At 38.1% G+C, this 26,917-nt stretch overlaps 5 protein-coding genes and 1 pseudogene across 8 annotated transcripts in view; 4 read left to right on the top strand and 2 right to left on the bottom strand.

Annotated features, from left to right (window-relative positions):
• Nucleotides 1–13,264, bottom strand: part of LOC144646781 (2-methoxy-6-polyprenyl-1,4-benzoquinol methylase, mitochondrial-like) — a 120,745-nt gene extending 107,481 nt beyond the window's left edge. Inside the window, exons 1-7 of one of the 2 annotated variants that reach the window (XR_013569477.1) lie at nt 13,056–13,264; nt 12,394–12,543; nt 12,019–12,177; nt 11,199–11,305; nt 10,981–11,069; nt 10,018–10,129; nt 9,039–9,214 (exon numbers count right to left, since the gene is read on the bottom strand). Coding sequence is in view for 1 of the 2 variants with exons in the window: in XM_078506467.1 (XP_078362593.1) it covers nt 9,113–9,214; nt 10,018–10,129; nt 10,981–11,069; nt 11,199–11,305; nt 12,019–12,177; nt 12,394–12,543; nt 13,056–13,233 (897 nt within the window). In the remaining variant the exon portion in view is untranslated. Of the gene's footprint in view, nt 1–8,968; nt 9,215–10,017; nt 10,130–10,980; nt 11,070–11,198; nt 11,306–12,018; nt 12,178–12,393; nt 12,544–13,055 lie in introns of those variants that run through there. The other variant, XM_078506467.1, reaches the window with a different exon arrangement.
• On the bottom strand, nt 371–3,582 carry LOC144646719 (serine/arginine-rich splicing factor 1-like). Of its 2 annotated transcripts, XR_013569470.1 has the most exons (4): nt 3,285–3,582; nt 2,134–2,521; nt 1,459–2,017; nt 371–1,080 (listed from the first exon to the last, which is right to left on the bottom strand). XR_013569470.1 is itself a non-coding variant. In XM_078506401.1 (3 exons), the coding sequence occupies exons 1-3, from the start codon at nt 3,467–3,469 to the stop codon at nt 1,793–1,795; spliced, it is 798 nt and encodes a 265-aa protein (XP_078362527.1). In that variant the 5' UTR covers nt 3,470–3,582; the 3' UTR covers nt 371–1,792. The 2 variants fall into 2 exon arrangements, 1 of the variants encoding a protein (XP_078362527.1); XM_078506401.1 differs by having other exon boundaries at nt 371–2,017.
• Nucleotides 3,712–5,190, top strand: LOC144646717 (dynein light chain 2, cytoplasmic pseudogene; annotated as a pseudogene). Its single transcript, XR_013569469.1, has 2 exons — nt 3,712–3,863; nt 4,666–5,190. The product of XR_013569469.1 is annotated as a dynein light chain 2, cytoplasmic pseudogene (transcript).
• Nucleotides 7,272–8,334, top strand: LOC144646716 (dynein light chain 2, cytoplasmic). The gene is made up of 2 exons (XM_078506399.1): nt 7,272–7,397; nt 7,530–8,334. Exon 2 carries the CDS (start codon nt 7,530–7,532, stop codon nt 7,797–7,799), a length of 270 nt encoding a protein of 89 aa, XP_078362525.1. The 5' UTR covers nt 7,272–7,397; the 3' UTR covers nt 7,800–8,334.
• A 34-nt stretch (nt 13,265–13,298) lies between the features above and the next one.
• LOC144646737 (uncharacterized) lies at nt 13,299–26,703 on the top strand. Its single transcript, XM_078506420.1, has 12 exons — nt 13,299–13,552; nt 13,646–14,029; nt 14,981–15,118; nt 15,598–15,671; nt 16,033–16,113; nt 16,950–17,174; nt 17,552–17,627; nt 18,393–18,539; nt 18,962–19,124; nt 22,497–23,220; nt 23,927–24,637; nt 25,313–26,703. Exons 1-12 carry the CDS (start codon nt 13,534–13,536, stop codon nt 25,442–25,444), a joined length of 2,874 nt encoding a protein of 957 aa, XP_078362546.1. The 5' UTR covers nt 13,299–13,533; the 3' UTR covers nt 25,445–26,703.
• LOC144646800 (uncharacterized) lies at nt 19,717–20,826 on the top strand. Its single transcript, XM_078506490.1, has one exon. The coding sequence runs from the start codon at nt 19,819–19,821 to the stop codon at nt 20,824–20,826; it is 1,008 nt and encodes a 335-aa protein (XP_078362616.1). The 5' UTR covers nt 19,717–19,818.
• Nucleotides 26,704–26,917: the final 214 nt, after the last annotated feature.

Below are 26,917 nucleotides of genomic sequence, written 5' to 3'. Positions count from 1 at the left end.
TGTTCTGCTCACTATGCCAACAGCTCATGCTACTTCCTTGACTTTTATAGACACACAACAGCACTATTTTTTTTTACAAGATACTAACAAATGTATTCCACAAGCCTTGGAGTCAACCCACCAGTTCAAGATATAAATTGTCTCCTCCAGTGAGAACATTTCCAAGCAATAATTACCGCCATAGATTTCTACAATTTTCTTTAGTTTGTTGATCTCGTTTGTCAACAGAGATTTTACTGTGAACACATAGGGTGGTCTGCCTGTGTTCCAAGGAATGACAGGAATCAAATTGCAATGTTGTTATCAAATGAATGGGACACCACCCCTTTATTTGACAATGCACCAAATACAAGGAAGACACTATGCTACAAAGATTTAAAATACTTTGTGGTTCCACAAAGCTTTTTTATTTAGTTTCAGCAAAATTAATTAATTTGATTAATGCAAGCAAATCTCAACCACAATGGCAAAAACATAACACTTGATTCATGACTACTTCATATCCCTGCATTCTGTTTCTGCAAACAAATCCAGTAGACTATCTTGCTCCTGAAGCAGAAAGGTTAGTAAAAACAAATGCAACAAGGTGCTATTACTTTGAGAAAGAAAGGAATGGATTGTTAACCCTTGTGGCCGGTTAACGTCCTTATGTTGAAAGGTGTGAAAATCAAGTTCATTTTTTTTTATGGAAATGATTTGGATGGCCTAATATTTGGTTTAATTGGAAATTCTGCTTTTGCGAGTGTTCAAAGATTTTTTTGCTGATACTTTAGCAAGGGGGTTGAAGGAAAACACTGAACGTCATACCACATTGAGGCTACCCTCCATGGAAGAGTACTTTGCAAGACCATTATATTTGAAAGATGGTGATTGCAATTCCTCCATCCCAAACTCTGATTTTCCTCCAAAAATACATCCAAATCCTTATCCTGACGAATGAACGAGTTCCAAAAAATTGACTCCTGATTGTTTCCAATGTTCTGTTCCCAAACTGCACTGGAGCTGACCTCCAGTTCCTATCCTATTCCGTGTTCACTGACATGAGAGGATCCGCTCTCCTCCAGTCTGACAGCTTTAGATCTGTCGCAGGATTATAAAGAAGTCAACTTGTCAATAATTCATACACTTGCAGCAAAACTTTTCTTTCAGTATTATGTCACAGAATGGTTAAACAAAGTAAATACAGCAATGCTACTTGCCTTTTAGATAAACACTGAGAAACATATGGCAGTCAGCCAAAGTAACATGCCTTATCATTCTTTAATTCTAAGTTGCCAGAAACAGTAATTTATTACACATAGTTTATTGAAATGAAAATAAAACAATACTTTCTCTTGCTTAAAAGGAACTTAACTTCCCTAAATGGGTGCACATTAACATATTTTCGAATTTTCGGTTTAAAAAAGAGGCAAATTTTTCATGTAGGTTTATCATTGTATATTGAGAAACCATGCATACCATGATATCCAAAGAAAATGTCCTATGTCCAATTGATCCTATTGTTCCCAGAGGACATTTTCTGATTCCTTATCCAGTTTCTGATTTCCTTAGCAAGATAAGTGTTGAAACATTGACTGTTGTTTTCTTTCCTAGCTTTCCTTTCCAATATCACAAATTGCTTGTGCTGCCCTGAAAATGATATCATGGAAGAGTAAAAGATGCATCTAAACTTACAGAGTACAGAAATAAAAAGTTATGCTTTGTTACAGCTAAGAGCTTACTATGCACATCTCTCCCTCATGTGAAAACTATACAATACAAATTAAACATAACAGGTATGCAGTGGAAATGTCTATGAACGTGAACGAGAACGAGATTTGGAACGCCTTGGAGAGGCTGATCTCTTCCTCCTTGGTGATCTGGATGGGGACTTGGATTTGGATCGACGAGGACTGCGGGAGCGGGAATGTGACCTCTTTCTTGGTGATCTGCTTCTTGAACGTGATCGGCTTCGGCTTTGTGACCCACGCCCACCACCAGGATTATCACGTTTTACACGAATGAATGCAACTTCACCCTTAAAGATAAAAGGGAGAACAACACAGTGTAAGATTTTTTCTTGCACACGCTGAAAAAAAATTGAAACTTAGCCTCCACAAATGTTACTTCTAAAGGGTGACTGGATTTGTATACCTCATGAGAGCGAAACTTGGAGTCATCAAGGTGTTTCAGGGCAAATTTCATGTCATCATGGCGAGAATACTCCACAATGCCAGTTCCATCCTTGAAAACATCAGTAAACTGAACATCACCAGCATCACGCATGTGGTCCTTGAGGTCTTGCCAGCTACCAGTGGGAGGCAATCCAGAGACTAAAACACGGTATTCAGACCGCCGTGGGGGTGGACCTCGGCCACCACCGCCACCGCCACCCCCACCACCATAACCACCACCGCCACCACCGAATCCACCTCCTCCACCTGATCGGCCTCCTCCACGTCCCCCACGAGGGAACTCTACACGAATTCTCTGACCATCAAATTCGTAGCCATCTCTCCCTCTAACAGCATCTTCAGCATCTCTGTAAAGCAATAAACATTTTACTTTTCAAACAAAGTTGGTGTAGAAAAATTAAATACAAGCAGAGAAATAAACAAAGAATACAGCATTAAGAAATACAAGGACTCTTTTGAAGTAACAATTGCAGGTGAGGGTGATGATAGCAAAGGCGAAAGCAGAAAGAAAAACTCTTGAATCAATAGAAGGCTTCCAGTAAACTCATTGACACAAAAATTTACATATTTGGTTGACTGTTGTATAGAAAACTTATAAATTTTTTATGCTAGAGTGTCAACAGCTTTGAAACCAAAAGCAAATCTTCACAATGATGGTAACTTTCTTCACAAGAAAATTTAAACTCACAAGAAAATTAAATTCTGGATCACCCCAAAAAAAATGTGGCTAAAGATTTTCAAAACGTTTCTGTTCAAAAAGCCTCACTTCAGCAGGTTGCATGTACACGTCACAGTTGCGAAAAAAAATTCAAGTTAAAAGTTAAAGTTAAGGTTTATAGCGAGGAATGCTGAGAAAATAATAAGTCTACAAAATGAAAATGAGGACTTTTCTTAGATACAAGCTTGTTTTTGCGCCACAGCTCAAGTCAGACAAAGTAAAAGTGTCGAAACTGCTGCGAAACTGAAACCCGACCGCACCAAATCTGAAACGACGCCGTACTCAAACGAAACGGCAAAACGTGGCTTCAAAGTTCTGAGAGAGTTTTTAATATCATTAAACTAACTAGCTAAATACAGTAATAAACAGGCAACTACAAGTTGCTTTCGTACCTTGGGTCATTAAATTCGACAAAGGCAAACGGTGTGCCTCCAGTCCCGTACCGAGGAATTTTCAAGTCGACGTCTGCAATTTCTCCGTACTTGTAAAAGATATCTTCCAAATCTCTTTCGTCTACATTGGAAGGTAAGTTTCCCACGTAAACTCGCCTACTATTGTTGTTACTTCGATTCATCATTGCCTTAAGTAAGAGTTGTTAAACGTCCTCAAAGAAGGAAGTCTAAACGATCTGCGTCAGTAAAACTTTCAAAGATGGCCGGCCACGAGTTGTGACCTATAAAGAAAGGGGTCGTCCTGTCTGTTTAGCAGGGGCTTTGATCCAGGCCTTCATCCAAAGTAAAACAAACGCATGGGATTGTGGGTTGATATAGGCTGCGGAAATAGTACCATCATTTTGACGAATCAAATTGTACCGTTTGAGAGCAGTATCCAATCAGAGACAACCAGGAAGCGAACTATTTTATGAAGCGTCTAGGCGAAAGTATTTTGTGTGTTCAGTGCTGTCGAGGGACGTTAGACTTTTCGATTCTTTTGGCGTTATCTTTTGCGATTGAAATAATTTTCAAGTCAAGGTGGGTAAATTGTTTTTTACTAAAATGCCAGTTTTTCAGGTCTACAATGTATCTTGAAAGTATAGAAAGCCGAATTAACTTAGGTACGGTAACTCAAGAAACTTCTGTGGACGGTCTTCGATCTTGCGTTTTCGCTGTGTTAAATTGATTATGAAGACATGCAAGGCCATGATTTTTTCCTCGCATATTAACGAAATAAAATTAAAAGTTGTCGTTAAGTTTGCCAAAAATATGGTTTGATTAGCTAAAAATTACATAAACAAGTTTGTCTTTTTTGTAGGCTCTTATGAGTATGTACAAAAGCTTAAAATGTCTTCATCACATTGGTCTATTTTGATGTCAGGTATAAGAAAGATTTTGGCACAAGTGTTTTATGTATTTTTGCAACATTCTTTTACATTTCCTGTTAAAATCGTACCCTGATATTAGCTTAGGAAAATGAAAGTACCCTGGTTGCCATGGAAACAAAAATTGTATTGCAAGGTTTTCAGGCAGATTTTATAACCTTTGATGTTTTTTGCTTGTTCTGATTAATTAATTAAAAGCTTTCACCTAATAGCTTTTTAAAAGAAAAAAGGTTTTGGCAGAATCTTTGACTTAGATATGTCTTCCTCTGTATAAAGTCAAACCTCCCATAGGCAGGCACCCTTGGAGAGGTGTCCACTTCTGAGAGGTTAGTGTTTATATGTGGCAGAGATCGCCTCCTACAGAAGGTGTCCATAAGTGGGGGTTCGACTGTATTTGTAAAATAATGGCTGTGCTGTAAACAAGAGTTATGATTGTTCTTTCCCTTCTGTTTTAGATGTCTGACAGGAAAGCAGTGATCAAAAATGCCGACATGTCGGAGGACATACAGCAAGATGCCATAGAGGTTGCTACACAAGCGATGGAGAAGTTCAACATCGAGAAAGACATCGCTGCTTACATCAAGAAAGAATTTGACAAGAAATACAACCCTACATGGCACTGTATTGTTGGAAGGAACTTTGGTTCATATGTGACCCACGAAACAAAGCATTTCATATACTTCTACCTTGGTCAAGTTGCTGTGCTTCTTTTCAAGTCTGGTTGAACTTGAAGACTTGAATAGAAAGAACTGCTGTCCAGCAATGAAATCTGTATATGAAACTGTTTTATTGTAAATATATTTTGCAGTTAAGTCAGTTATTTAAGTTTGTGCGAGTTACAAATACTAATATAAACCATTTGATGTGAAACACCAGTTTTTTTTTATATATTTGTTTTCTTTAAGATCTAGAAACTGTGATAAGTGATATTTATGGAAAGTCCTTACTTTCAATAAAATTAATTTATTATTTCAGGTTTATCCTTGCTGTTTTTGCAATTTTACTCCAATAGACTGGGGTTGCCTTTCAAATAAAATGATTTGCTTGTTCTGTACAACAGATCCAGAACTAACACTTAACTCGAGGTTTTGCTTGAGCTATGACACTAACTATACACCCTGAAGAAGGCAGTATTGCCGAAACGTCGAAGCAGTTTTATACCCCCATTTAGCGTCATTTTGGAACATTAACAATTATTTCTAGTATAAAAGACGCTATGCAGTTTTCAACTATTATTAACTAACTATACAATCCCTTGACTGTATCTTTTGGCATGGCCGTACAAGACCAAAGGCCTGGAACTAGTGCAAAAGGTTAAAAAATGAGCATGATTATGTATTCGGGGAATAACTTTTCAGAAGATCAATCTGTCCCAGAAATTTTCCAGTGGAATGAACCAAACAGTCGTGTTTCATTTACATCCCAAAAGAAATTAAGGTTACAGTGAAACCCCGTTAACGCCCCCGGGCCGGGGCCGACGGGGGGCCGGGTGGGTCATTCCCCTCCGGGTCTCTTCCACTTCTCACTTATTTATCACCACTCGCAGTGCTATGAGATTCATCAGCACGTACATTGAGGAAAACATAACTGATCGAAAATGGGTATTTGGTTCGGTGGCCGTACTCGGGGTGAGGAATACGGTTGGATTCAGATGTGGCCGTTGGCCGTATACGGGGTGGCCGCATAGGGTGTTATTATGGAAAGTATGAGCGTTAGCCGGGACAAAATAAAGTGACCGTAATAACGGGGGGCCGTATTACGAGGTGGCCGTAAGGCGGGGTTCCACTGTACTTCTTTTAAAAGGTAAACAATCATGATTAAACTCGGGATAGAGGTATTTTTGTGGGAAATACTAGAAAAAAAATTGACCCCAAAAGCTCGATTGTTAATTTTTAAAGTTTTATCCCCTAAAAGTTACCAACATCTCGCTTTGTGGGCGTGGCCCATAGCTATTTTCATTCCTCGCGAGGTACCGACTTTATAAGTTAATCCCACTCCTAATTAGTATACTGGAAAGAAAGTGGTAGGTGTTCTCTTGAATGCCATGTTCTGAAAACCAGCGCTTCAGCAATATTTTATTACCGTTATTTCTGAGAATTCGTGCAATCTAAAAGTTCTATCACAGGCTTGTAATGGAAGGTCCCATACAATTCCTAAAATTTTTGATGATTTTTCAAAGAATTGTTATTATATATAAAAAAAATGGGAACTGGAAAGAAGACTGGATTTGAAATCGTGTTAATTGGCCGAGCGATTGGGAAATATGTTCCAAGTTCCTTCAAATACATAAAACAATAAAAAAAGATTCCAGGCAGCACTTGCTACTGAGTGGATCTCTGACGTGCACAATCTGTGTGGACTGTATGGTTTGGAGGAAGCATGGCGTATGCTAACTGACTGAAGCGAGTGCTAACACTATATGTTTCCCCACATGATTTTTCCGTAGATCTAACACATAAAAATGTTAAAAAAAATTATATCTTAATGTTGCACGAAAAAACTGCTGTTTCGATCATGGAAGCCCGATGTTTCGAGCGTTGACCCTTTGTAGAAGCAAGTGCCAAGGTCAGTCGTTCAAACTTCAAGCAGTGGTTTGTTTCTCTTAATTAATCAGCTTTCAGGGTTTTTTTTTTCTCGCGCGCTAACCGTGCTAAAGAAACATAGCACATCATTTTCTTGTGAAACATAAGGCCTGGCTAAACTGTCAGAAAACTGGGTTGCGAAAACAGGTGCTTCCCACTTCCCAATCAGGTCACGCATGTCTTGTTGCGTGACCTTGCGTGATCAGACCATGTCACGAAATGTTCCAATTCCATAAAATGGGCCCCAGTGCAAAATGGAGCTATACACTGTAGTTGTATCTAGCTTTTTAAATACATTTTTGGGTAAACGGATATAACAAGATCCCAGTATCTGTAGATATGACAAATTGTCGTCTCCTTCGCAACCATTATTTGGGATGTCACGCAACGCTTTCCTCCCGCAATGCATCCTGGGTCGATATAGGACGCCGAAATAGTCTGCATAAAACAACCAATTAGAAATTCGGTTTACACTAATTGGGTGTTTCACGGCGTGGGTCAAAAACTCCAAGGAAGCGATGTTGTTTGTTTGAGGTAGTTGTTTGAGAAAGAGAATTTCGGTGGCGAAGATCTGTGAAAGTTGCGGAAAACTGTTTTTAGACAGGGTAAGTAATTTGGTTCTTTTTCATTCCCCTTTGTTGCTTACCCCATAGGCGTGGTCATTTGGGAGGTACCCTGGCTAAAAGGGAGGTGCATGGAGTGGAAAACTAATTAGAACGTTTTGCGTTTCGTTCCAGATGACCGAGAGGAAAGCAGTAATCAAAAATGCCGACATGTCGGAGGACATGCAGCAAGATGCAGTCGAGTGCGCTACACAAGCTATGGAAAAGTTCAACATCGAGAAAGACATCGCCGCTTACATCAAGAAAGAATTTGACAAGAAATACAACCCTACATGGCACTGTATTGTTGGAAGGAACTTTGGTTCATATGTGACCCATGAAACAAAGCATTTCATATATTTCTACCTTGGTCAAGTAGCCGTGCTGCTGTTTAAGTCCGGTTAATTAAACTTCCATAAGAAAATACTGTAAAACGATAGAGACAAGGTCGCCGGTCGCCCTTTATATGCTTTATAGAAGACTTTCAGGCTTTTAATATACAATGATGTAGTAGAGTCGTACGAATACACGCTATATGCCCGTGTCAAGCCTAGGCAAAGATCATTTTGTTGTTCTGTTTTACATTTGCTTTGTAAAAAAATAAATAATTCTAGAATGAATCCAGTGGTAAAATTTATAACAGAAACGCACATATACCCCCTGTATGTTATACCAACATTGTAACAACACTGTTGACCTGAATTTCAGCTGTTGCCATGCATGCTTGAAGGGATGGCTAACTATCTGTACACAAACATTTATACTAATTGGCTGTCCATTTTCTATGTTGTGTCTTTTAGAAAAAGAACTCAGATGTAATAAATTAAAGATTGTAAAGTTTGCTTTAGTTCAGTTGAAGTGTCAATTTTTTAATGATGTATAAAAATTAAAATGCGATCTCTGGTTAAAAATTTGATTAAAAACAAGCTTTCGACTACCAGTCTGTAGTCTTTGACAAGTAATAATTTTTAAACTCTAATTAAGGTTCCCTTATTAAATTTCTTTGGTCAAGGAAAATGTCATCAAGTCAATGTTAGGAATTCTTGTGTTAAGTCTTCATGGTGGTTAAGGGCCGGGGTGAATAAACAGATTCTCCTAATGTGTTTACATCCTTGTTGCCAACCAATTCAGAGCATGTGATGACTCATTTGGGAGGTTACAATTGTTCCATTTGTACATACTCCCACGCACTCAGTTGCATGTGACAAATAGCACAATAACATCCCAAATGAATCATCCCATGATCTTAATTTGGTGGCCACAAGATGTAAACATGTAAGCCCAATCTGTCTATGCTGGAGGTTTTTTCGCGAAAACATGAAACAACAAAACAAAGGAAGCATGCATAATTGTGCCATTGCAAGAATCAAAAGAAATTTTAAAAATGACCTGCATAGCATCCATGTTGGTAGAGAAGGAGAAAGGAAAAGGGGGGATTCCTTCTTCCCTTCCCCCTCCCCAAGTATGCCTATGTAGAAATAGCCTGCAGAACAGGCAGCGCTTCACGCGACCGACAAAATTAACTGGCTGTTCTGCAGGCCAATATACAAAAAAAAAACTCACAAGTCAGGTCATTAAGCAATTGCAAATAAATTTATTTATTTTTTATCTAACACCATATTGTTCATACTGATCTAATAAAAGCTTCTTGATAACAGTTGACATTAACAAGTGTAGAAAAGTTCATTCTCAAAGTTTTTGGTACTCAAGCAGCCAGTTTATAGTTTAAAGCCAGAGTGAATGGCTGCTATTCCAAAGCTTAAGTTCTCATAAGTCACATGGCTGAATCCAGCATCTTCTATCATGCCTGCAAATTCTTCCTGAAAAACAAAATTTAATATCAAAAATCAGTGACAGCTGCAACAAACTTTGTTAGATAACTGCAGCATATGTTATCATTTCTTGTTTTCCTTCTTTCCTTTATTTGGGAGGAGGCAGTGGGTACCCAGTGGTGGTTCTAGGGGAAGGGCCCCAGGCCCCTTCCTTATTCTTGGTAAAAGACCTTTTTTTGGAAATAATGACTCCCTTCACAAAACAAAAATTGTCAATATAAGATGAAAGAAGAAAATAAAGGTAACTCAGTAATACAATAGATACAGTAGAACCCCGGTAACTCGAACTCTGAAGGGAAACGAAAAACTGTTCGAGTTAGCGGGGTTTCAAGTTATCGGGGTAGATTGAATGTTATTTAATTTGCCAAGTTAATAACTGATAGCTTACTGATTTTTCAGCACCTCAGTATACAGCACAGTGCAAATTAAACTTATCTTGTCAGAAACTCTAATACGATCATAAATTCTTAGGATAAGAGTGGAAAAGGGCTGTCAATTAGGTGATCTGTTTTGTTGCTCTAATCAATGGGCAACCGTGGCGAGTTGCAAGAACCGGAATTCGAGTTATCGGGGTTTAATTTGACCCAAATTTTGATCAAGGGAAACAAAATTTAGTTCAAGTTTGCGGGGTTTTCAAGTTATCCGAGTTCGAGTAACCGAGTAAAAATGACTTAAAAGTGAGTTCAAATCCAAGGGAAATGGAAGTATGTTCGAGTTAGCGGGGTTGTTCGAGTCATCCAAAGTTCGAGTTACCGGGGTTCTACTGTAGATTAAAACTGAAATAAACAAACCTGATTTGGAAATTGTCTGATGCTTTCCACTAAATACTGGTAAGATTTCCAGTCTCCAGCAATGATCTGTCCCATAACAGGTATCACATCAAAGGAGTATTTCTCATAAGCACTGTCAGAAAACAGTTACAAAATATAAGTAATAAACATCCAGAAACCCACATTTGTGGATTACAATAATATTGTTGCACCCTACTACAGTGGAACCCCGATATAATGATATGTCAAGGGAGCAGTAAAATTATATCGTTATATCGAGGTATCGTTATATCGAAACTCCCGATATAACGATATGGCCGTAAAATAACCAAAAAAATTGTTATATCGGGGTTAACTTAATCAAAGATACTGAAACTTAGAGAACTATTGAATGACAAGGAGGATAAAGAGGATAAAGTTGATAAAGAGGCTTAGAACACAGTATCATTTTCGTATATAATTGTACAAAGCTGTTGGCAGAAACATTAGAGATTACTCGATTACTGTAAGGTTATTGTGTTAAATTCAATGTTTTGCTTAAATTGGTACTGAGTACTGATAATATCGTTATATCGGGAAAGATTTTACGTTCGGTGCACTAAATTCTGGTCGTTATATCAGGAATATCGTTATATCGAAGATCGTTATATCGGGGTTCTGTCCCATACTCTTTACTGTAACTTTTGACAGGACACAGAATATTCATCGTTATATCGGGAATATTGTTATATCGAGGATCGTTATATCGGGGTTCCACTGTAGCAGAGTTCCCTTGATCCCCTCCCTCTTTCAATGAATTGACACTGGTAGCAGGGCAGCTTTTAAGCCCAGTAGCATCCACTAGTAAAACAAGTTGAGGTGCCTGTCCAGCAATTTTTTTCAGCAGTTGGTATTTTATAATAAATTTAAAAGTTTAAACCAATAAATATAAAAATATTTATTACAAATAAATAACTAATTAATAAATTATTGTAATAATTATACCTAGCCAAGAGCTCATTTTTCACTTCACTGAATTCCAGACACAGGAATCTTCCACCAGGTGCAAGAACTCTGTATGCCTCACTCAATGCCTGAGAATTAAACACAGGATAGTTTAAGAATGCACTCTTAAAAGTTTCAAATCCTTAAAATTATGTCTAAATTGTAAACACTGAAAGGAAGAGTCAGGTATAAATGAGTAAACATGCATGAAGTGTAACCTTGTGTATTCTTGTCACATTTCGAATCCCAAAGGCTATTGTGTAAGCATCGTATGACGCAGTTGCTATAGGCAGCTCTTCAGCATCCCCTTGAATCCATGATATCCCTGCACCACAAGTAAAGAAATAACTCAGTCTAATGAGCAACACCTCTAAGGCGACACTAAGTCTTTTTTTCAAGCTCATTGCAATGACTGTAATTTCTACATTACTGTCAAGACTGTACAGAACAATTTTGTAGAAACAGCGTTCTTTCGTTCTGCAGTTGTGTCACAGGTTATAGTTCTTATATACCTAATTTTCTCGATTAAATACCGGGCCCCGAATAAATGCCGGGTCTCCCAGGTAGAGTGGTAAGTAAGCCTTTTAGGCATTTATTTGAGGTGTAATATGCTTAAGGTATGATAGCAAGATACATTCATGTCACAAATAATGATTAAAAACCCTTGTTTAATAAACATTTTGCTCAAATAAACTGCACCGTTCAAATAAATGCCAGATCCACAGAGCCAAGTTTGAAATAAACGCCAGGGGCGTTTAATTGAGAAAATACGATATGTCCATCCACCCCTGATAGTTTCTTTAAGTGTTAATTGAGAGATTGTTCCAAGGATATTTTATGCATTAATCTCCATTTTACTGCCTCTTGTAACTTGGTTGGCACCATAGCCAAAACATTTTGGGACTCTGTTGTAGCCAGTGGTGGCAAAAATTATGTTGCAAAGCAATACCTTCAATCTTTAAAGCATTAATTGAAAATATCCTATGGGGTTTGAACCTGCAAGTGAGTTGAAAACATTTAAGTACCATGTAGGTGCACCTGAAGAGTGATTGAATCTTGCAGCCCTGTGTTGTCCGACATCAAGCATGGCTTTGTTGATATCACACACAGTTACATGAGCGTCAGCAGTTTCTGTTCTTCGTCTACTCCTCTGTGATCTGTTCTTTACATGGTTAAGGAACCTAAATGCAATGTCACCTGCAACAAAACAAATAGTTAGTGGCTTGGGTGCTAGGGTTCCAATTTAAAAACCACTTTGCCAAGTATGATTATAAACAAGTTGAAACCAATTTTCTTTTACATGTCAGTAACAGGACTTTTATGAAGGGTTGCATCCGTCCTATAACACCTGTTATGGCTGTCAGTTCACTCGATGTTATTGGTGAGTATGTCGATAGTTTACGTACCAATTACCTGTTCCTCCAGCAACGTCCAACAGTTTTGTTCCCACAGGGGGGTTTAGTACCCTGATAAGTCTGTCTTTCCACAATCTGTGTATTCCTAAGCTCATGGCATCATTCATTTTGTCGTATGAACTTGCTACATTTTCAAACACCTTGTAAACTGAAAAAACAGAATTGCAGTATATATTAATGGAGAAATGACAAAAAAAAAACATTAATTGAAGTTTATATTTGCATTCTTTTGATAACCTGAAAAAACGTGAAAGATTGTCACCTGTTGTGTCTCAAGAAAATCTATTGGATGTTTTGCCCAGAGCCATTATAAAAAGTCTAACTAAAGGCATATATTTAGTGTCAATGTCCAACACTGGAAATTCCTAGAAGAGCAATTTCAAAAGCCAAAGTTTTTTAAAGAAAGGATTGGCTAAACTAGAATTTCCAAAGCATAAGGGGAGGGGTAGGGGGTAGGGGGTGGGGGAGTGGTGGTGTTTCCAAGGCAAACACCATGTGCTGTTTCAAAAGGTTTTTTGCATATTTTATCTGGTCAGATATTTGTCAACTAAATGTTGGATGTTTGTTCGCCAATTCATAGCTGCCAGTCAATTGGAGCCAAAAGAAAGATGAAAAGAGAAAGTATAAAACAGAACACATTGACCGTGCACTGATGTCTACCTTTCTGGGTCTTTTCTTGTTCGGATACTCTCTTGTATCCAAAATGCGTACTTCTCTCTTCTGTTTCATAGTTGGAGAACAGACGATATTTCATCTTGGATAACCAATGACCACCACAACACGAACAACGTGGAATAGCCAAGGCAAAAGCCCTGGATTTTGTACAAAACGCCGCCATCTTGAGGATGTCGAATGTTAATCCCACAATTCTTAGCGATCAAAATTTTGTTTTCCTTCCCAGGAAAAAGTGATCGATCTCGGGTTTTGGTAATTTTCCAGCTTTTTACGTGAAATTGGCCTCTCTGCAGTAACACCGTACTGTTGTAAAGGGGATTTTTTTAAGAATTTACTACGTGGGATATAATTGTGGTAGAAAGTAAGCTAAGGATGGCGGTGGTTCACAATCCGTCAAGTTTGCTAAAAATATTTTCCCGCGCGTCCTAGCCTTCGCAAGGTGCAAGCAACGATAATTTTGACGATGGTCGTAAAAAAGCGGGGTAACGTATTTCCTGTTATGTCATCAGTTGTTAATGTAATCAAATTGGTTTATAGATAAGTTTGTTTGATATTTGTCATCTTCAATTTTGCAGATTTTCAAAAAACAGCGGGGCTTATTCAGGAGTTTCTTTCGAAACTTTCGTGCGAAGAAACGACAGCTGAACTGCGGGACTCCATGAATCTCGTTCTGTTCTACTTGCAACAATACTACAAAAAACTCCGCAGCCGGAGTCTTTCAAACAGTGCGTCACCAAGATTAAATGGAAGATTAAGTGGAAGTCTTATATTAAATGGTGGTGTGAGTCCTGTGTCCCCTGCTTGTGGAATCCCTGATCCGTTCGAATGGAAGTGGTACAATTTGGAATCACCCCGACTCTCAGCAAGTCTTGGCACGAATGAATTTTCTTCTCTTCCTCTCGTGTTACAAGCTGCAAAATCAGCAGATTCAAAATTTTTGAAGGAACTCATAGACAAAGGTAAAATCAGTTAAACAATTAGATGATATGTGAAAATTTATTGTTTTATCAGTAAAGTTTAAGCTTATTTGCTTTTTTTTAATGGAGTAACACAAAAAGCTTGATGTTTTAATACCGAATTTCTGCGATCAAAATGTTATTAGCAGCAAGTCTAATTAAAGTTTAAGAGGGAAAATGTCTTGATACATATCGAATCCTGCCATTTACACAAAAGTGCTTATTAATTTGATTTACATATAATTATAAATTATATTAAATAAGGAAATGCACTATGTAAGGAGAACTTGAATGTTGATATATGTACAGATGGTAAGGTAGATTTTTATCGGTGTAATTAACGTACCGGGTAATTGTCCTATTAAAGGTGCCCAGTTACAGGTATCTAATTCGAAGTTGTTGAAATTGGATACCTGATATTGGATACCCTTGCACGCTAATGCATCAGTCAATTCCAGCAGTGCCCATCACCCCCGGGCTAACCCCCGGGCATTAGCATTTCTCTAAAAAAAATTGGCAAATTCCCCGAGGTGGGGATGAAGGAACCGGACAAATACCCGGCTCCCGGGTTGATTGTTTTCAATCTCTCGATAGGTGATTTAAGAATATAATACAAGTTGTTGCTTCTTAGCAATGAAGAAATATCTAAAATTGAGAAAATATACCTTTAAAAACATCCACGAACATCCACGAGCTTCTCTAGTCCTTCATGAACTAGCTAATCTGCACTGTAGTCCACGTCTTGGCCTATAAACGCCTCCATCACGAAAACGCGACTCACTCCACGGTTTTGAAAGCACGTGTCAAATGCCCGGGGGTCAGCCTGAGGTACGCAAATGCCCCACCCTCAGGGCGGGCAACATTAGGAAATGCCCCGCGGATGCCTGGGGGGGGGGGGGGATGGACACTGCTGGAATTGACTGATGCAAAATTATGTGACATCATGTTTCACAGATCCAGAAGTTGTTCAGCAAGTGGATGGTTTAGGACGTAATGCCGCAATGTACTGTGTTCATGGAAACACACCTGGCCACACAGAGTGCCTGGAAATACTCATTACTGCTGACTGTGACTTGGACCTACAAGCAAATGGTAAACTGCCCTATTTTTTAAGGTTATATCTGTACAAGAGTAATAATAAATGTTGATGTTAATTATAAGCAAATTCTTATCAGAGGACTAATAATTTATATACACCAGTTGATGTTTATTTTGCCAAACAAATTTGATCAACTCCTTGCTATTGTGGTTTTCATTGATACTCAAACTCTGAAATTCAAAATCCAACTAACGATTGTGTTTTCCACTGCTGTCAATCATAATTATAGCGACAGCCAACAAACCATGAAAAACAGAAACAAACGAAATGGATCGAAATCTACCAATCATAACTGACAGACGTGACCTTTGGACCCAGTTGAAGTGAACTTCTGTTTCCAGAAAGGTTCGCTAAGATGTTTGACGGCAACAAAAAGCGTAAACCGTTGGTGGAGGATTAAATTTCAGAGTTTGCATATCTCTGAAAACCGCAATAATGTTTTTCTTCTTTCTGTATTTTTGTTTGTATATAGATAACACAACAGCCCTACATGTTGCCGCACATATCAATAATACAGCAGCCTTGACCCTGCTACTCCATAATAAGGTAATTTAAACTAAATACTCATTCAGGTATGCAATCCTTGCCATGCTGTGTCTTTTCTTTATTTTTCTTAGTTTGCAGGGCTGCAAATAACAGTCGGTCATCGGATACCTTGGCCGACCAAAATTTGCTCATGTCCGATGAAATCCCAAGTGTGGTCGGACATGATGTCCGGACAATTGTTTGATCAAAAATCATTTAACGGCAAACGATGAATAAAATCCAACCTTTTGTCTTTGGTGTTGTCCGACCAAAATTTTGTTTTGTCTGGCCAAGATGGTGTCTTAGTAGGACATACATGTATGTCCTTTCAAGTGAAAAAATATTTCAGTCTGGTTAATTATTATCTCTGTCTTCATCACAGGCTTCTCACAGCATTGAAGACAATCAGGGAAGGACGCCACTTCACTGGGCAGCTGCCAGTACCTCCGAGGATAATGTTAAGGTGACACTACTGTATTTACTGGAATAAGCGCCGCGGCGCTTATTAAATTTTTCGCACCTCAAATGCGGCGCTTATTCAAGAGCACTTATTTGAGGGCAGCGCTTATTTAAAATTTGGACGTCACAACAAATCTAAACTTTTACAGCAATTGAAAATAGCGTCTTTTGACTGTCAGTATTCGTCTCTTGCTGAAGAGAGAAGTGGTGCTAGCTGTCTTGGCAAAGTCCGTGGCCTTCACAACATTTACAGAACTACGTATTGTAAGAATGTTGGATAAAAAAATTAATGGGCGAGTGGTAAAACAATTACATTTGATGGAAAGAAATGTCCAAGTTTGTTTTAGAGTTGCTTTGTGGGACTTGTAGTGCTGTTCTTAGTTAAACGAAATTCCTCCAATGAGCGCCGCATTGGGACTGCGGCACTTATTTGGGGGCGGCGCTTATTAACTTTTTTGTCCCAAATGCGGCGCTTATTGGGGGGGCGCTTATTCGAGTAAATACGCTATACCTCATATACCTTGGCTATACTTGTCTCTAACCAGGGTTCAAGACTTATAATAGCCAGCTAGCCACACGCTACGGCTAGTAAAAATGCAGTTTTGGCTAGTAAGGTTCTGGGCTTTCACTAGCCAAAATGGCTAGTTAAAATTTCAGGAATTTGATTGGAAGAAAACCATACATCGAAATCAACTCTTAGAGGACAGAACTCACAAGTGCTTACCCAATTTTTTTGAATGTACAATTAGTTTTTGCTTCATCTTTGTAGTTACATAGTAAACAGGTACTAAAACAATAACTTTCACAATCTGTTAATATTATTATGTGTTTCCCATGCAGTTATTACTTCAGGTTGGAGGAAACTTAAATGCTGTGGACTGTGAAGGTTTGACGCCGGCCATGTGGGCGTGTCACTTTGATCAGCTTCAAAATCTTCAACTGTTACAAAAAGCACTGTCCAGAATTGACCCAGAGGAAGATGCGATCTTTAATGATACAGATTGTTATGGACAATCTGTGATCCACTGGGCTGTAAAAGGAGCAGGATCACTGCAGTGTCTTGAGGTACAATGCAAAGTCTTATGAAGGTTTGTGTAATGTAATAAGGTTTTTCAAAGTGCATGTGATGCAGGGCAATGTCATAACTCAACCTGGTTAAGGTAGATATCCACCAGTCCGCACTCAAGCTTGCCAACTATACACAAATGCAAAAAACATGTTGAATGAATCTGGATTTTGCATAACCTTGTCATGGATAAGTGTGGTCACTGTAAGAAACAACAAAATCTTTGTTAGGCAGCCTCGTAGTACTGTACACACCAAGGTTGTTTCACACTATGCTACTGTAAAGTTTCAGATATAAATTCTAAATTGTGAACTACCATTAACACTGTTACTTTTGCTCAGTGACTGATCTCCAGTGTTTTAAATTAAATCTTTAGGCTTTATTAACACCTCAGTCTGCAGTTCTAAGAGACAATGATGGTAAAACGGTACTTCATACAGCAGCTGAAAAAGGTAAAGAGGAGAAAAGATGATAATTCTAACAGTAAATTGCAATGATTTGTTAACTATAAGCCATTATATGGATTAATTACTTAACCAGTAACTGTAGGTTAGATAGCTAACTGCCAAACTAAAGCAATAGATTAGAGAAGTGTTATAAGTGAAAATTATTTAACAGCTATAATAGCTGTTAAATAATTTTCACTTATAACACTTCTCTAATCTAGTATTCCTAGCAACTATTCAGTTTTTCCTGGACTGTTTGGACTTATTTTGCCACAATGACGGGGATGATCGAAGGATTTTTTTGGGTTTGAAATTTTCGATTCCTGGATTTTTTTGGGTTGGAAAATTTGGCAAATTGATTTAAATAAGGGATTTTTTTGGATATTATAAACGAACTAAAGTGCCTTGGCGTATTTATGGTATGATGAATAAACAAACACGGGCGTTCAATTTTTTATGATTTTCTTCGTGTTATATTATTGCCCCTCCTGGTAATTTGACAAGGGATTTTTTGGGGGGTTATTTTTGGCCCAGGGATTTTTTTGGGTAATGTCGGAAGACTTAGGGATTTTTTGGGGTCCTGAGTTTTGCCTTCATTCAATCATCCCCGTCATTTACAAGCCGGAGTATTTTTACCCCCCTGGGATCATGCCTATCCAGAAAAATTTTGACATACCAGTAACAGAGGTTGCTTTACATGAAGGTTGAGCTCATCTCCATATCACAACATGACAGACGATTTAAGTGTTTGTTATTAACCTTAACTGACAGGGAATACAGCAGCTTGTGAGATGATTCTTGAAGTTAGAGGAAACATAGAAGGCCTTCAGGATAATGATAACTCAAAAAGAACTCCAGCTCATCTTGCCGCAATCTGTGGTCAAGGAGAAGTTGTGAACTTCTTTCTTGATAGGGGAGGTTTGTACAACAAGTGCTATAAATATATAAGTACAACTATGCTATCCAGTATAAAAATAACTATAATAACAGGGCAAGAAACCTTCTTCTCAATTTCCTTGTCTGTTCAGACAAGTGTATTTTGTGTATTTTACAGGTCTGTCCGAACCACAAAAGTACTTGCCTGAAAAATCTGACATAACAATACGGGATACTGGTTGGGCGCAATGACCACTGAGCTAGGAGAGGCTTGTCGTGAACTGGGCCATTTACTGAGATTGTATTTTTCCCTGTCTGAATGGAAATGTTACCCATCCCAGATGTTCCGATGGCCTTAGTTATTTTAATATTTAGATCAGTAGATTCAAATAAACCCAACTATGCATAATGTGACCTTGGAAATATTAAATTTTGATAATTAAAAAAAGAAACATTTGTTGCAGGAGACCTGTTGGTAAAGGACTGTTTTGGTGCCACTGCAGTTGATTACATTCATAACAAAAATCTCAACTATTGTGGAATGGTGATCAGAGCTCACTCACAGTACGATGAGCACCATACAGGAAAAAAGGCATTTATGTCCACACCCTTCAATACAACAGAAAGGTAAAACTGTTAAGGCTGTGATTAACTTCTTCACTGTTGTGAGTTAGGAATAAGTTGTGTAATTTTATAATAATACTAATCAGTCAACGTTTCCATTCTCAAGACTAATAATAAAATTAAATATGCAATCCTGACAAGTAACTTCTTGGATATAGATTTTGTTATGAAATTTAGCGATATAAAATCACGACGTTTCGACCTCTCCGAGGTCATTTTCAAGTGCGAATAAAAATATAAAAAATTAGCATAAATATATTAAAAATAGTAAAATAGGCAAAATTGTCATGAACGCTGAAATGCGATAAAATATGTAAAAATAAGTGTCAAAATATTAATGAAGTTAAAAAGGGTTAAAAACTTAAAAATACAGAAACAATAAGAGTAATTAAAAAGAAAAAACCGACCTAAACAAATAGTTTTGCGCGGATGGAATCGCATTGTTTGTTCAGAGTTGGTTTCAGTTCTTTGATAAAAAACATTTCATAAATAAGGCAGTCAAACTTGCTCTGACACTTCTTCAAAATTCTAAAAAACTGCGCAATGTCATCTGGGGCCATACCGTGTTGTTCCTTGAGGTGATTACCAATGGCCGATCCCTTGTGTTCTTCAATTCGTTGAGTTGTTACGAGTTGCGACGAAAAATCAGCTTTTTCAGTTCGAAGGAAGCCTTTTCGAACAGGTGGACGGTGTTGCTATGGGTTCGCCACTGGGACCTCTCATGGCTAACACATTCATGTGCAACATCGAGAAACAATTAGAAACCAGAAACGAGATGCCTGCCTTCTACAAACGCTATGTCGATGATACGCTTAGCGCAATGCCTGATGTAGAAACAGCCTCTGAGCTCTTAATTACATTAAACAACAGTCATCCTTCTATCAACTTCACAATGGAGCTTGAAGAAAATGGCAGACTCCCCTTCTTGGGAATGGATATCATCAGGAATGGATGCCATCTAGACACGAAGGTGTATCGAAAGCCTACGGACACCAGGCTATTGTTACACTATCATAGCCATGTGGATGTAAGATATAAACGATCACTATTGAACACCATGCTCAACCGTGCATTCAAGCTCTCTTCTTCGTGGAAATTGTTTCATCAAGAGTGTGAACGCCTCAAAGTGACCTTTTCCCATCTGTGCTACCCAGAAGAACTTGTACAGTCTACCATCCGTCAATTTATTGAGTCTAAAGTGTCCGAGGGTGCACCTACCCAACAAAACGATCTTGAGAAGCAAGACCCAATCAGAATTGTGCTGCCTTTCAAAGACCAGAAATCTGCAAATTCGGTCCGCAGACAGCTTGGAGACCTCAGCCGGAAGATCAAGGTAGACATCAGCCCCATGTACACGAGTCGGAAAATCAAGGATGAAATCAAAGTGAGGGAAGACAAGCCACCCCTTGTGAATCAACAATGCGTTGTGTATAATTTTCAGTGTAACCTGTGTGATGCAGGGTATGTCGGATACACGTGCCGACATCTTCACCAACGAATTGAAGAACACAAGGGATCAACCATTGGTAATCATCTCAAGGAACAACACGGTATGGCCCCAGATGACATTGCGCAGTTTTTTAGAATTTTGAAGAAGTGTCAGAGCAAGTTTGACTGCCTTATTTATGAAATGTTTTTTATCAAAGAACTGAAACCAACTCTGAACAAACAATGCGATTCCATCCGCGCAAAACAATTTGTTTAGGTCGGTTTTTCTTTTTAATTACTCTTATTGTTTCTGTATTTTTAAGTTTTTAACCCTTTTTAACTTCATTAATATTTTGTCACTTATTTTACATATTTTATCGCATTTCAGCGTTCGTGACAATTTTGCCTATTTTACTATTTTTAATATATTTATGCTAATTTTTTATATTTTTATTCGCACTTGAAAATGACCTCGGAGAGGTCGAAACGTCGTGATTTTATATCGCTAAATTTCATAACAAAAAATAAATAAATATGCAATATCATGCAAAAGTATTTATCTAGGAATTTTTGCTTTATGCAAATTTTGAAACTTTTTAACAACATCGCATATTTAATTTTATTGTTAGTCTTGAGAATGGTGTCAACAAACATCGACTGATTACTATTATTTTTTATAATTTTTTTCAAGTGCACCTAACCCCCGAAACAATACTTTCAAAATTGATTGAACTTGAGTTAGAGAGTTGAATGGTTAAGTATTTCTTCATCTCAATGTTGCGTTTTTAAGTTATGAAGGTTTATTTTTCCAATATGTTAATGAGTATGACGTCTACCCAGTCTTCATTCAATATACAGATTTTGACTGGTTCACACAAGCAGTATTTAAAAAGCATTATCATAATACTCGCAATTTCCACAATTTTTATTGTAAATTTGGTGTCTGGTAATGGCGAGTAAATAATGATATAAGCAAAACAAGTATGCTTTAAAGCCTGGGTAGACGTCATACTCATTAACATATTGGAAAAATAAACCTTCATAACTTAAAAACGCAACATTGAGATGAAGAAATATTTAACCATTCAACTCTCTAACTCATGTACAATCAATTTTGAAAGTATTGTTTCGGGGGTTAGGTGCACTTTAATATATTTATCAAATCATTTTATCAGACTAGGAACTGATGTTTTACTTTAGAACTACAACTGTTTGGTAATGTTGCTCTTGACATGTAAAATTTTCATGTTTGTAACCATAATACAAATCTGTAGGATAAGCAGATTGTAAAGACTATTACTTCGTAAACTCAAGCAAAATAAAGTTTGACATCAGCAACTAGTTTTGGAAGCAACAAATAGTTAATTTCATATTTTTTTTTGGTGCTAAGGGCTGCAAGTAAGTGTAGTGTAGAGGCCCGGTGGGGGGGGGGGGGGGCACCTTGTATATTTTTGAGTCGGGGTGTGTCGCTGGGACTCTGCAACCCTTACCCTATACCAGACCATCTTCAGCTGGTTTTGCAACCATATACTAGACTAGATACTGAAAATCCCTACCCTATTCCAGACTTGTTTTTTTTTTAAAAATGCATCAGTATAAGTGTTTTTAATGGAAACCATCTGTCAACAATGTTGTCACGATGATTTTATGCACGTCTAGGGAAGCATCTTCCTCTTCCGAGTTTCTATTCTTATTCTGGACTTGATTCTTCATACCACTGATCAGTTTCTCAGCAAATAAAAAAAATACCCTATTCTAGACCAAAACTCTCTGATGTCTATACCATATCCCAGACTAAACTCCTTAAAAACCATACCCTTCACAGCGGCACATACGTATATAGCCCATATATGGAGTGCCCCCCCCCCCCCCCAGGTGTAGAGGAGATATGTCTTTGGAGTCTTACTAACTCAAATAACAAATGTAAATAACCCTATTCTTCAATAGTCAAGATGACAAAACTGATACATCAAGGCCACAGGCATCTGCTCCCACAATCAAAGCAGTTAATTCAACAACAAACGACCAATTACAACAGCACAGAGGGTCTATCCATGATCAGAACTGTGACGTGTCAGACCTTCATGGTTTTGAAGTGCAAGGTGGCTCAGGACATGTGGATTCGTCTGTAGAAAATGAGCAAAGTTGTCAAAAGAAAGAACAAGATTCAAGAAGTGACGCCAAAAATTTGAACAATGCAGATGACAGGAATAAACAGAACAGGCCTTCAATCACAAACAAACGCCAGAGTACACTAACAAGGCAAAGTGGGTTTCTTAGTGAAAGTGATTCCAGACAGTCAGTAGATCAAGCTCCGAGTTTTGATATGAGGACTGAAGATGGCAACATATTAGTTGTCGTAAGTAATCTTGACATGGAGGATCAAAAGGAGGAGATTATTGACATGGAGGATGGTGACATTGAGATTGATTGCGAGGAGGAGAACTTGGAATATTCCAGCACACGTTTGCAGCAAGGTCATGGAAGTGCGTCAAGTGTACATAGTGAGCCTGATAATGCTGATAACTGCAGTGTTAGTGTTGAACTTAGTGTGTCAAGTCTTGGCAGTGATAATGAGGAAGTAGTTCATGATGAGGACTTAATAGATTACCCAGATGAAGGCAGCAAACAAAAGCAGAGGAGAGGAGAAGTTATGGACTCACAACCTCAGGTAAATTAACTTCTGAATCAGTCAAACCACATTTTTTGTACTAACACCTATTTTATCATGCACAATGTTTTTGGTCCCTAGCCCAGGGGGTACTCGGGGTTTCAAGTGACGGGGATGATCGAGGATTTTTTTGGGTTTGAATTCTCGATTCCGGGTGTTTTTGGGTATTCAAAACAATCTGGATTTGTTGTAGTGCCTTGGCTGTGTGTTCTGTGATAAGTACAAACAATCATGTTGCTGTTGATATTATTTTGAGGGGTCAATTTTTTATTTATTTGTCTTGATTTTTGCTCCCATTCGATCTCCCCTCACTTAAAATCCAGTACCCCCCCCCTGGGTTCCCTAGCTCGTATTTTTTTCTATCTGCAAAATAGGGTCAAATATTTGTTTGTATGGACAGTTTCTGTATCACTATGGTGTACAATTTATAAATAGGGTTTGACCATATTTCATTGTTGTATGTCGTCATTATCATCATCATCATCACCATGATTATTAGCCCTTTTTTTTTTTTTACCTTTTGTTTTATAATTTTTTTTCTTTACTACCATTCTAATCTGACAAAAACCCCCTATCCCTCCCCCCCCCTTTTGACTCTTCCTTACACTTTTTGTGTTATCTTTTTTCTCTCCTTCTTTTTTGCTATTTACTGATTTACTCTCAGGATCACTCTCTGATATTGTAGTTTGTGTGATTGTTCTGACAGGTCATACCAGACTCCCACAAGAATTCAAATCAACCTTCAAGACAACTTGCTCAAGATATTCTTCCACCCCCAAAATACCCACAGAGACTCTCACAGTTACAGACAGAAAACAACTTTGTTGATGCTGAGGACATTGTAGAGTATGAACAAGAGAATCTTGCCATACCTTCTAAGAAAAAGAAAGACAAAACTAAAAAGAAGAAACAGAAGGGACCAACAGTATCTGAAATGGTGTCACCTCTCCCACCCCCAAGAGGAATTGTACCCCCTCTTAGCCCTCCTAGTTTGGGACCTCCTGGTATTGCCAAACTAGGTGCTTTGGATCCCCGTGGTATGAAACCAGCCCCTTGGGAACATGGTAGCCTGGGGCCCCTAAGACAGGCTCCTCCTGAGCCATCCCCATCTAGCCCTCGAATAGGAAAACAAGCAGAGTACCTTAAAGGTTATCCACATCATGGAGAAGTTTTTGATCGTAATGAAAGTGCATTTGAAAGACCGAGAACTCCTGAACCACCGCGCAGTCCACGTGACATGACAGCCCATCAATCACTTCAACCATGCCCTCCTAGTTCCACAAGAGGTAACCAAGATGCTCCATTCAGAGGTCCCATGGAGGGAGGGGTGTATGACATGGAAATGAATTATGGCCCACCTGGTCCATCCCATGGATCGCTGCCTCATGCCAGTGGCCAAGCACTTGGCAGAAATATGGTGAGTGGAAATGTGTATTAAAATAGCGTTCTGTGATCATGTTTTGGCAACATTGTTCACCTCTAAAAACTTTAATTGTTTTTTCATTGTCCCACGACCTAACTTATCAGCCGTCCTTTGTGATAACTCATATCTTCCTTCAAAAGTAAAATTCTAAAATAGCCTGTGTTGAGCGGGGCAGGATGGCTGCACACAGGCTAGTTCTAAAAAATAAGTATGGAGTTGAAAATTTAGCCTTGCACTTCAGAGAGATCAGGTTTGTATGGAAGATAAGAGATAAAGTTATTGTGAACATGTGACCATCAACAGAGCCCAAAGCGCGAGTTCAATTCACATTACCCCTGAATAGATTCGGCGCTCGAAGAGTTCAATTCACATTGCCCCCGAATAAAGAGCCTGCTCGCAGGCTACCATCTAAAAATTGGCAGGGACAAGCTGGATCAAATCAACTTGAATTGCTGATTTGAATACGAATTGCAGCTATTCATTCAGGCATGAGGAAATGCACAATAGATGCTATTCTTATTCAAATCAACAATCAGAGTTGATCTGGTCTGACATTTGTCCGCTGCCCTTTGTATAAAGGGAATAATTAAAGGTGAGGTATATTTTTTTTGTTCCTTGATAAAGTGCATTCCCCCTAATTTGGCTAACTTTGTTTTGTATTATTTTTAGGACATAATGAGTAGAGGTCCCAAAATGGAATCATGGACAGGCAAGAATATGGGTGGAGCATTGCCCCATGGACCCCCAGGACAACAGGGGTATGCTCCGCATGGACCAATTCCTCACCCACCCCAGCGATAATAAATAACAATTTATTGTACCATTATATTGTTATATGTGACACTACGGTGCTATAAAACATGTTTGCCTGTTCATGTTTTTGGAATAATTCTTGTTGCTTAGTGCAATTTCATGTTTGTTGGTTGTAAACTGGGTATGTCAAATCAATAATTATTCAAGTTTTCTGCTCTTTACGTGTGGGCAAGTGCGTCCAATGTTGGAAAGCAGCTTAGTACTCATGCAAAGTTAGAAGGGAAAACATATAAGCTGTGCAAAGAATAAATTTATGTGGCACTGAAACAATGATATACCAATCAATCAAGGTATCCACAATGAACATCCTCAGGCAAGCATGTTTAATTATCACATGTTCTTTATACAAAGATAAAAAGAAAAAAACTGCAAGTCATGCAGTCATTGTAAACTAAGTTAATGATATCGTTAAATTTTTCTGCAAAATATTTCGCTGGGCCTTCCTGCACCCAGTAGCTGGTTTCACACCTGCATTCATACACAATATTGCTCATTCAGTTATTATAGTAGATGAAAAATTGCTGTTAGGTATTTATTTAGTTATTTATATGTGGTGACATTGTCTCATAAGTTATTTAAAAGTAGGTTCGAATTGTATTTATTGTCATTGAAAAAAAGTTCTTCCATTTAAGATTGAAAAAAGGAAAAAAGTTGTTCTAAGATTTACCTGCCGGTGGTACAATATGAATACAAATTATATTAATAAGCACTTTTTCTATGATAATATTATTAGCTATAGTTTTATCTATGATAATGTTATTAGCATGAACACGATATTCGTTTTATAAATATTACTTACACAGTTATAAGACATAGCTACATACTTAGTTGCATTAAGGTAACAGAAAGAGAGTAAATGCTGAACATTTAGACCCACCATGGTCTGAATTCTTGGGACATATTTAAGATGGTGCTTAACCACTGCACAGCTAAACCATAAACCCAATTTTAAGAACACTGATTGAATTCTTCAACCAACGCAAGAGATATTTTAAAAGAATTTATTATCTGATTACACACGATAATGAACTGACTCCCGCAGCGTACTGTATGTGTTTTGCTACAGTCACTCAGTCTGAGAGAACAGGCTATCAGAACAAATCTGGTATAAATACTTCAATGCATACAATTTTTAAGCTACAATACTTCATTCTTCCTAATATATCTGGGTTGCTTAGTTGTTATAGTGAGCAGTGGACATCAGAAATAGACATCAGAAATAAAAAAAAATTCTGAATAACGTTACATTTCATTATTCAGTTCGTACCCATGGTGAGATCGGATGATGTGTGGACAGTTCCCTTCTGCCGAAGATACCAAAATTTAAATTTGACTCTTCCTCTGTAAAACAGATACCTTCATAATTTGGATGCTCCGTCCTGTCCTTTTGAGGCATCTGTATTAAGGAGTATTAAAGAGGCTCAGTTGAAGCCACTAAAATGAGCTAGAGAGACACAAACC

Source organism: Oculina patagonica, chromosome 3 (genome assembly GCF_052425735.1).
Source record: "Oculina patagonica isolate OP01 chromosome 3, crgOcupat, whole genome shotgun sequence".
In the NCBI taxonomy this organism is placed as follows: Eukaryota; Metazoa; Cnidaria; class Anthozoa; order Scleractinia; family Oculinidae; genus Oculina; species Oculina patagonica.
Note: the sequence above shows the minus strand (reverse complement) of the source record. Positions and strands in the feature narration are given on the sequence as shown.

Excerpts from the sequence above, each read along its gene's own strand:
- LOC144646719 (XM_078506401.1), bottom strand. The coding sequence starts at position 3,469 with ATGATGAATCGAAGTAACAACAATAGTAGGCGAGTTTACGTGGGAAAC. Across the intron at positions 2,522-3,284 it reads GTCGAATTTAATGACCCAAG|AGATGCTGAAGATGCTGTTA; the intron begins GTACGAAAGCAA and ends ATTGCTTTACAG. Across the intron at positions 2,018-2,133 it reads CCAAGTTTCGCTCTCATGAG|GGTGAAGTTGCATTCATTCG; the intron begins GTATACAAATCC and ends TTTATCTTTAAG.
- LOC144646800 (XM_078506490.1), top strand. The coding sequence starts at position 19,819 with ATGGGTTCGCCACTGGGACCTCTCATGGCTAACACATTCATGTGCAAC.
- LOC144646716 (XM_078506399.1), top strand. The coding sequence starts at position 7,530 with ATGACCGAGAGGAAAGCAGTAATCAAAAATGCCGACATGTCGGAGGAC.
- LOC144646737 (XM_078506420.1), top strand. Across the intron at positions 15,119-15,597 it reads CTTGGACCTACAAGCAAATG|ATAACACAACAGCCCTACAT; the intron begins GTAAACTGCCCT and ends GTTTGTATATAG. Across the intron at positions 17,628-18,392 it reads TCATACAGCAGCTGAAAAAG|GGAATACAGCAGCTTGTGAG; the intron begins GTAAAGAGGAGA and ends CTTAACTGACAG.